This window comes from Cynoglossus semilaevis, chromosome Z (genome assembly GCF_000523025.1).
Source record: "Cynoglossus semilaevis isolate Cse_v1.0 chromosome Z, Cse_v1.0, whole genome shotgun sequence".
NCBI lineage: Eukaryota > Metazoa > Chordata > Actinopteri > Pleuronectiformes > Cynoglossidae > Cynoglossus > Cynoglossus semilaevis.
The window spans coordinates 9,048,587-9,058,368 of NC_024328.1; the positions used below are offsets into that span (position 1 = coordinate 9,048,587).

The 9,782-nt window shown below is 41.3% G+C and overlaps 1 protein-coding gene across 1 annotated transcript; it reads right to left on the bottom strand.

Annotated features, from left to right (window-relative positions):
* Window positions 1-7,596: 7,596 nt before the first annotated feature.
* cldn5a (claudin 5a) lies at window positions 7,597-9,655 on the bottom strand. Its single transcript, XM_008336152.3, has one exon. It carries the CDS (start codon window positions 8,946-8,948, stop codon window positions 8,301-8,303), a length of 648 nt encoding a protein of 215 aa, XP_008334374.1. The 5' UTR covers window positions 8,949-9,655; the 3' UTR covers window positions 7,597-8,300.
* Window positions 9,656-9,782: the final 127 nt, after the last annotated feature.

Sequence of the window (9,782 nt, forward strand, 5' to 3'; positions counted from 1 at the left end):
GAAGAGCTGGAGGAAGTGTCGAGGGAGAGGGAAGTCTGGTTGTCCCTGCTCAGACTGTTGCCCCCGCGACCCGGCCCCGGATGAGCGGTTGAAGATGGATGGATGGATGGATGGATGGTTTGTGACTTTTAAAATATGGGTCCCTAGAAAAAAAGTTTGGGAAAAACTGCACTAGACTGACTGGCCTGCCTGCGTTCCTTCGGCTGCACAGCATCAGTGTCATACATACAGTACATACAGTGTGTGTCTTCAGTTCCATTATATGTCTGACAGATCATCAACTTCTGTTCTTATTGACGTTTGGCACGAAATTCCAACTTTTGGGGATTTAGATTTTATGTAAATAAAAATACCATTGAAGTTAGAGCCAAGAGTATTAAGAAGTACAGCTTTACTGATAGGAATTTATTGATTATCTCCAGATCTGATCTCCACAAAAACCGCTGTGTAAATTCACTGTATATGTTGTTTTGCAGCAGCTGTGAGAAAAACAAGGAAGTGTGTTCCTGCCAGCCGCAATTACGGTGGAAACAATACACCTCAAAATCCTGTATATGTTTGGGTGTGTGTGTGCTAGTGTGTGTGCGTGCGCTAACACCCGCACGCTGACAGTCCATCTGTTTGTTTACTCAGCCACTGATTGCTGTATCCTATGATAATGTAGGAGTGTTAATGACCAGCAGGGGCAGAGGCCAAGAGCAGCAGCAGCAGCTCCCATAAACACACACACTGAATCTTTGACTGGAGAATAAGAAGAACTTGGTGGAATGGTTTTTTTTTTAAGCACAACCTCCTCTGGGGAAGACATTCTGACTGATGGAAACCGTGCCAAATCAGAGAAGTCTCCTGATCCCAGCCAGACATTCCTCACGCTGCCTGAACGACCCTGTTAATCTCAGTCCGGGACGAACCTCCACTGCCTCGTCTGCTTCTCCATCACTGCTTCTGCTGCTACTGATACTGACCTTGTACTATGACTGTACAAAACACATTTTCTGTGATAAGGTTTCAGTTGTTTATAAAGGTTTCAGTGATAATGGATAAGATGTTTACCCCTGGGTGCAACAGGAGTGGTTTTCCATAGAAGATGGATCAGGAAAACGCTCTTGGTTCAGCTGGTAAAACAAACTGTGGTCAGAGTCAAAACAAGAACAGCTGCACAAACCTGTGGGTGTGTGTGTACTGTGTGTGTGTGTGTACAAGTCAGTACATGATGATGGACAGTGTGATGTTCACTTCTGTGAAATATCACTCTTACATCCAACACTTACATCATGTGCTGACTGACTGTGTACTGCTGTATATTTCTGTATCTGTGGTTGTGTACTTCTACTGAACCTATAACTGAACCATATTACCATAGAAGTAGTATACAGTAGTACTTTATATACTTTAACCATTACCCTTACACATGTACAGTTTTAGAGTAGAGTAGGGCTTTATTCATCCCCCTTGGGGGAAACATACTAAGTAGTAGTAGTATTTCACTTTATAGGTATTACAGTATACTTGAGTACAGTTTTAGTTGTAGTATTTCACTTTATAGGTATTACAGTACACTTGAGTACAGTTTTAGAAGTAGTACTTCACTTTATAGGTATTACAGTACACTTGAGTACAGTCTTAGTAGTAGTATTTCACTTTATAGGTATTACAGTATACTTGAGTACAGTTTTAGAAGTAGTATTTCACTTTATAGCTATTACAGTATACTTGAGTACAGTTTTAGTTGTAGTATTTCACTTTATAGGTATTACAGTACACTTGAGTACAGTTTTAGAAGTAGTATTGCACTTTATAGGTATTACAGTATACTTGAGTACAGTTTTAGAAGTAGTACTTCACTTTATAGGTATTACAGTATACTTGAGTACAGTTTTAGTAGTAGTATTACACTTCACAGGTATTACAGTACACTTGAATACAGTTTTAGAAGTAGTATTTCACTTTATAGGTATTACAGTACACTTGAGTACAGTCTTAGTAGTAGTATTTCACTTTATAGGTATTACGGTTTACTTGAGTACAGTTTTAGTAGTAGTATTTCACTTTATAGGTATTACAGTTTACTTGAGTACAGTTTTAGTAGTAGTATTACACTTCACGGGTATTACAGTACACTTGAGTACAGTTTTAGAAGTAGTATTTCACTTTATAGGTATTACAGTATACTTGAGTACAGTTTTAGTTGTAGTATTTCACTTTATAGGTATTACAGTATACTTGAGTACAGTTTTAGTAGTAGTATTATACTTCATAGGTATTACAGTACACTTTTGTACAATTTTAGTAGTAGTATTTCACTTTATAGGTATTACAGTTTACTTGAGTACAGTTTTAGTAGTAGTACCGTATTACACTTCATAGGTATTACAGTACACTTGAGTACAGTTTTAGTTGTAGTATTTCACTTTATAGGTATTACAGTACACTTGAGTACAGTTTTAGCATCATGACAGTTTTTGCTGTACTATGGTATATGGAGCCACAGTGTGACACACGCTCACTAACACACACACACACGCACACTCACTAACACACACACACCTCCTTCACACCCTCTGTGTTCCTTCCTGTTTCCTGTTTCACTGTCCACTGCACAGAATCACTGCTCGTGCCACTGGTCTGCGACAGAATCCGACCAGTCGTGGAGGTGTTGCTGAGTAAAAAAAAAAAAAAAAAAAACAGAACCTGTTTTTTTTCCCCTCTGATCTGCATCTCTAACCTCTCAGGCTCACACATTGTTTCTTGGACAAGTGGCTCATGGGGTCTTTAACTCAGCACACAAAGGCACATTTGTCCTCCACTTTTAACCACCTGCTGACTCTGGGCTTAATCATCTGTGAGTAAGCTCTGTCAAGCTGTGAAGCCTGGAGACTGTACGCACCTGCTGGCTCCCAGAGCCACACTAATTAATCTCCTTTGTTTTAGGCGTCATCCACACAGTGATTGGAGAGGGGTTTGTTTTCTTTACCTTATACTTCATAAAATAGTCAAACATTTCCACAAATTTGAATATTTGTTGAATTTCTTTATACATACATTCATCCAACTTCCATTGGTTGATCTGGTCATAGGACACGGGAGGGAGGGGGGTTAGTTCAGATTTAAGGTTAAATTTCTTACTTTAGATCAGGGGGTTGTCAAACATACAGCCCGCATGCCAAAACTGTCCCACTAGGGGCATCAATATGGCCCGCTTGATGAATCGTGAAAGTGAAAAAAATGCATAAGCACTTCATGTAATGTCAGATGTATTTCATTATAATTATCAGTATGAATAACAAAGAGGAAAAACAAAATGGAACAAATGTTGTCATTTACAGCTAATCATGTTATGATTGCACTGGTCTGTTTTTGGTGGATGTTCTCCAGAGCTCAATAAATGAAGAGATAAGATAAGAAGTTATTTATCCCACACCGGGGAAGTTCAGTTCAGTTGTTATAGCAGCAGGATAGGCACGTAGTAGTAACAGTAACAGCAGGGTAGACACAGTATTTACAAAGTGTACTTCAGTAAAAAGACTGTTTCCAGAGACTAAAGTTATAGGTCACACAGATGAGAAGAAAATAGAAAATAGAAGAAAAGAGAAGAAAATAAATAAAATAAAATAAAATAAATTGACAGTGTGGCTATGTACAGTTAGAGGCTTGGCGGAAGTAAATTATGAATTAAGAACATACATGTAGTATGTTATGTAATATGACATAGAGTATAGCTGTGTATTGAATAGTCTGATGGCTGATGGAAGTAAAAAGACTCCAAAAGCGTTCCATTCTGCTTAGGATTTACTTATCTTAGGAAAACCTAAGGACTGCAATATATATATATAGACATATATGTCTATATATGTATATATATACATAAATATTTACACACACATATGTATACTGTATATGTATGAATATATGTATACATATATGTATATTTATACATATATCTATATATGTATGTATACTGTATATGTATATACATATATGTACTGTATATATATATATATATGTGTGTGTGTGTATTTCTTTAACTATGTAATTTGTGTAAGTGTAACGTGCTGAGCTCAATTCTTATTCCCAGGTTTTTTTCTAAATGGTGAGGAGCTCCAGAGTTCTGCTCCGGTAACATTATGCCTGATCAGATGAGGGAAATGACTTTCGCCTTGTTTGACCCAAGGCTAGCGCCACAGTTCAAAGTTCATGTCGTGAGAAACCAGCTCCCTCAGCCCTCGACCCATCCTCCCTGAAGTGTCTGGCTCCCACCATCGTTTCACAGACAGTCACTCCGCAGCTGCAAGGTGATCTGACGTGACCTCAACTTGGACTCACGGAAGGTCAAGTGCAGAGGTCACACTGGTCTGGGTCTGTGTGCGCTACACTAGCTGCTACCCACTAGCAGTATTCAGAATAGAATAGTCTTTATTGTCATTGTAACACAGGGGTACAACGAAATTGAAAGTAAGATAATGCTAATTTGTTATATTAGCATTAGCTCACTTGTTAGCCTTAATCCCTTGTGCTTTCTCTGGGGGTTTGTGTGTGTGTTTTCACTGCCAAACTGAAACATTTGTTACATCAGTTAACATTTACTTTTCAGGGGCTTCTGCTTGGCACAGCTATTTCTCTTTCTTCTTCTCTCAGACTTGTGTGCTGTTGTGTACGTGTGTGTGTCAATGCCTTCAGGAATGTCTGCTGGCCGGCCCTTTTATTAGGCTCATCATACCACCACATTATAGGCTCCCATCACTAGGCAACAGTAATTTCTGACCTGTAACCATGGCGAGTGCTCGGTGAATGACGTCGCTGCCTCCCTTCTTATTGAAGTTAGAGTTTTTTTTTAATGGACCCCCCCGCCCACCCAGACCCCCTCGTCACTTCAAACACACCCTCTTGTCCCACCCTTCTCTCCCTCTCTCTGCACACACATACACTCATTTCAGCTCTTGCCCACTCAACCCCCCCACACACACCCATCCTGCACTTTGTCACACTGTGTGCAGTGACGAAAGGAGTGGAACTAACAATTCGACAGAAATATCTGGCTGAGGCAGACCAGACTGGGCCTTCCAGGGGGTTCATTGTGTGGAAAAACCCACAGAGAGATGTGGGAGCCTGTTGTAGACTACTGAGCTGCAAGTGTGACACAGAACAAAGCTGTGTGTTTTTATTAGTTTTTATAGTCTTCCAGTGGAGAACCCTGGTGAAAATACTGTGAAATAACATTCAAAACTCATTGAAAAACTCTTGTTTTATAAAAAATTCTGAGGTGATAAAACCAAGTCTGTGAGCTCATGGGGGTGAATGTGATAAATGCATTTGATTTCCAGTCACTACCACATATTTTAGAGCATTGTTTCCCGAAGACTGGGTTGCGACCCCTATGTGGGCTGCCTGTGATTTGGCATAAAAATTAAAACTTAAAAATGATTAATGGATGGAGTTTTGTTAGGGAAATAATTACCTTCATGAGTCCAAGCTATATACTGGTGGGCCAACTCCAGTACACATTTGATATGATCTCGCAGGCCAAATAAAATTGATTTGGCCCCCGGGCCTTAGTTTGACAAGTGTGCTGTATGACATGAGCTGGGAAACTGAAACTATTCAACAAATCACCTCTCAATACGAGTCACAAACACATGGCTGACCCAGAGCAGGACGGTCACCTGTTGTTGAGATCCTCAGTCTTTCTGTACGGAGTCAGGGCCAAATTAGAAAAACCATGTGCTGTAGGATTAGATCAGTGTTTCCCAAACTTTTTTTCTAGGGACCTTATATTTTAAAAAACCTTCATGACCCAAGTCAATAGACATTATACGTAAACTCCTGAGAAATATGATGCGAGACGACCCAAAACAAAAATCTCTTTTGACCCACCTGAGGGTCACGACCCAGTGTTTGGGAAAAATGTATTAGATGTACCAGATACTCTGAGCTGATCATCTGTATAAGTGTGAGTCTAAATGGTTGTTTGTCTTTATTTGTGACCCAGGATTGGACTGCTCATATCTGGAATTTTCTGGAATTGACTCCAGTCTCCCCACCATCCTGAGAAGGATTACACAGTAGAAGACAAATTAAAATCCCTTCAGTCACTTCGATTGGTCACACAGTGCTGTGTTAATCAGCAGACACGTCAACCTCTCTGTGTGTGTACATTACTTGTTTTAAATACAAAAATACTACTTTTACTGATTATTTATTTATTTTCAGTTGAACTGTCTGTTCAACAAACATTAAAAGTTTGTAATTTACATATATTCTATTTTAGACATAGAGAGCTTCCTCTCTCTCGTTGACACTCTGACCATGTCTCCAGTGTCCTCCGGTGCAACTCTACGTCTCTGACTGTATGAAGGCTTTTCTGCATGGCCATATTTTCGTCTTCTCAGAAGGCATATGATCCGCTAAGATCCTTAAATCACCACCAAAACACGTAGGAATAAGCTTTTCATAATCCAGTCCACAGGTTCACGCAAGAAAAGCTGCGACAAATGTCTTCAATCGTTGTACTTTTCTAAGTCCTGTCACAGGTTTAGTGGAGTTAGATCTCTACAATACTGTTACAATTCATCATCCACGGGTGGGAAGAAGGGGTAAGGGGGGTTTGCATGACCTCACAACCCCCTGAGCTCAAAACAAACTGTCTCAGATGAGGTGTCCGTCTTGTCTTTGCAGTGTCCCTTGATTGACGAATGGAGTCACTTGCTGAAAAACAAATCCAGCAGCTTTTCCTTGGCTCTAATTTGGACTCTTTTCATCGTCGGTGCACGAGATTGGGTGGGGGGGTGGTCTGAAAAGAGGGTGGTGGGGTGCTGTGGAGTATTGTGAGTTGAACAGCAGAGCCCCACTCGTGCTGAATGGGCATTGTCATCTGGATTTCTATGGCTCACCAAAATACTCTCTTCCAGCGTGGGGGGTTTGTGGATCCATGGTGGGAACAGTTTGTGTTGCAATGCACATCTGCCCTTCTGACCAAAAGAACAGTGCAGTTTGTTTTTTTAGTTTTCTAATTTAGTCTGCCCAGTTGCCCAGTTTTTATTCTGGTGTACGGTGTTTGTATAAATACCTGTTGATTGCATTGAAACTTCTGCTGTTTTGGTGGCGCTGTACACCACTGCTGTGGTGTCCTAACATTACAGCCCATTTTTAAACCATGAACCACATCTTGAAAACTTCAAGTTATCATTTTCCACTTACGTTAAAGTGTCAATGAGAAGCATTTGTAAGCAATTCATTTCTACCAGTGGTCGGCCTCTGCAAACCTATGTCCTTTGTCTTTGGATTTTAACAGCTGCTCTGATTTATCTAAACTGCTTTACTGCCACCTGCTGGGTATCTTTTCCAAATAAAATATTTCTACTCTGAAGTGTTCAAACTCCAAAAATCAGACACAGGGTAGTGTTGCTGCTGATGAACACCACCACTTCACCTGTGACCCGTTAGGTTGAAGAAATTAATTTGAATTAATTCTATGTTTTTTTTTTTATTCTTGCCATACCTATAAACTATACACAATTTGACTAAAGTTTTAAGACATATATCAACTTTATCTTATTATGAATTCAATGCCAGTTAAAAAAGAGAATTCTGATGTCAATGAACCAAGAAAAACAACCTTTATTCCTTGAATAAAAAAAGGATAGAACACTTTTTTAGAGACAGTAATGGGAGAGAAAAACATGCAGATTTCAATATAATTGAATTAAAGGAATGTAACATTTCATTATGTGGCCTTTAGGGACTCCAGGCTTTCCAGAATGTATTGGTCCAAAAATAGTCCACACCAGCAACTCCACCAAAACAAAAGCCTGCCAGGGTTTCACTATGAATGTCCGTTTTTATAGTGGACGTTCTCGAAGTCCTGGAAGTCCAGGTCTACGAGAGTGCAATTCGTCTCAGTTACAGTTCACATCCAGGCAGGCGAACAGTGTTTGTACATTTAACTGACAAAAAGTTTCTCTACAAAAGAACAGCTTCGTAGATACAACAGTAGACAAATTAGAAATATATATACTAATCATTTCCAAGACTTTTTTTAAAGCAGGTACCTAACAAAGATACTTAGTTTGTGTTTGAGATTCTACCTCTCGAGATTCTTCAGTTTCTCTGTCGGAAAAGCAATCTCCTGTGGATACAAAAAAGGGCTGTGGGCATTGGGCTGTCTGAGTCTGTGTTGAAGTTAAAACATCTGATCCCATTTGATGTTCACTTCAGATTTTGATGCATGCAGGTGCAAAGAAAACGTCCGTTAAAAAACACCGCACGTCACCTTTACGCACCGCCTGCCTTCAGCCAAACGCCGGCTACACGTAATTCCTCTTGTCATAGTCCCCGTTCTGAGAGGCCCTCTGGGTCGGTGCGTATTTTACCGAGTATCCCGTGTTTCCACTGGAGGGACAGGAGCAGCACAGCAGCGACCCACCGATGAGCAGCAGCGCCGCGGCGGCCCAGCCGATGTAGAGCGCGGCGCCTATCTCCCTCTTCTTGGATGAGGGCACCTGAGGGTTGTAGAAATCTGAAATGATGGTGTTGGCCATCCAGCAGAGCGGCACCAGCACAAAGAGGCCACTGATGATGTAGATGACTCCTCCGGCGTTCACCACCCGAGCTTTGACGTACTCGGCGCGGATGCAGTTAGTACACTGCGCCCCGGCGATGACCACCATGAGCCCCAGGACACCCATCACCGACGAGATGACGGTGAGCGCTCTGGCCGCCTGCAGGTCGTGGGTGAGTGCGAGGACCGAGTCGTGCACCTTACACTGCATCTGACCCGTGCTCTGGACCACGCACGTCATCCACAAACCGTCCCAAATGGTCTGGGCCACCACGATGTTGGCCTCGATGAAAGCCGTCACCTTCCACATAGGCAGTCCGCACGCAACCATCACCAGGAGCGAGCCGATGACGCACAGCGACAGCCCCATGATCTCCAGTCCAGCCGACACCATTTTCACTCTGAATGTTCAGTCAACTCTAACTGGGAACTTTTTTTAACAACCCTTCTGGTTTCTACTCTTGGGGAGGTCAGGTGTATTTCTGCACCTCGCTTCTTCGCTCTAACTTCGGCTGCTGACTCCCTCCGTTAGTTGCACATCACTCTGGAGCCGGGATGAAAAAGGACAGAGTCTTTGTTCAGGAGAGAACGTGAAAACAACTGGAATCACAGGAGGAGCGAATCACGGATATCTGTCGGGTGGGGTGTGTGGACAAGAGGAGAAACTTTCCTCCAATCAGCCGTCAACGCATCCTCTGGGGACCAATAACAAGGCAGGGAGGTTGTGAGCCTGAATAAAGCGGTCCAGGGCGCATTGTGAGTTTGAACAGTTATAGAGGGGGAGCAAACACACAGTGTGGTAATATAATGGAAGGAGCAGCTGAAATGCAGTGGTTCGGTGAGTCAGGGAGGCTCTTATTGATTTTTTTCAGACAAGGAGTTTAATGCCACTGATCTGTGGTTTACACGGCTTAAAATGACTGTATCACACCCACTGTGGAATGAGGTCAAAAATAAAAAACAACAATTTAAATGTAGCAATTTAAAAAAAAAACACAACCCCAAATACCAGTTTAATTCGGTAGACTATTAGGAAACAAATTTCACATGTACCCTAACAGTAAATAGAAGCCAACATATAAAACAGATTTGCCAGTGTAAATTGATATTCATTCATGTCAAATTATCTCAATGTTGTCAAGCCGCTAGCAAAAACAACAAAAACCACAAAAATGTATAGGTGAGAAAATGTCACAAAACTATTTATATTTTAATTTTTTATCTATAG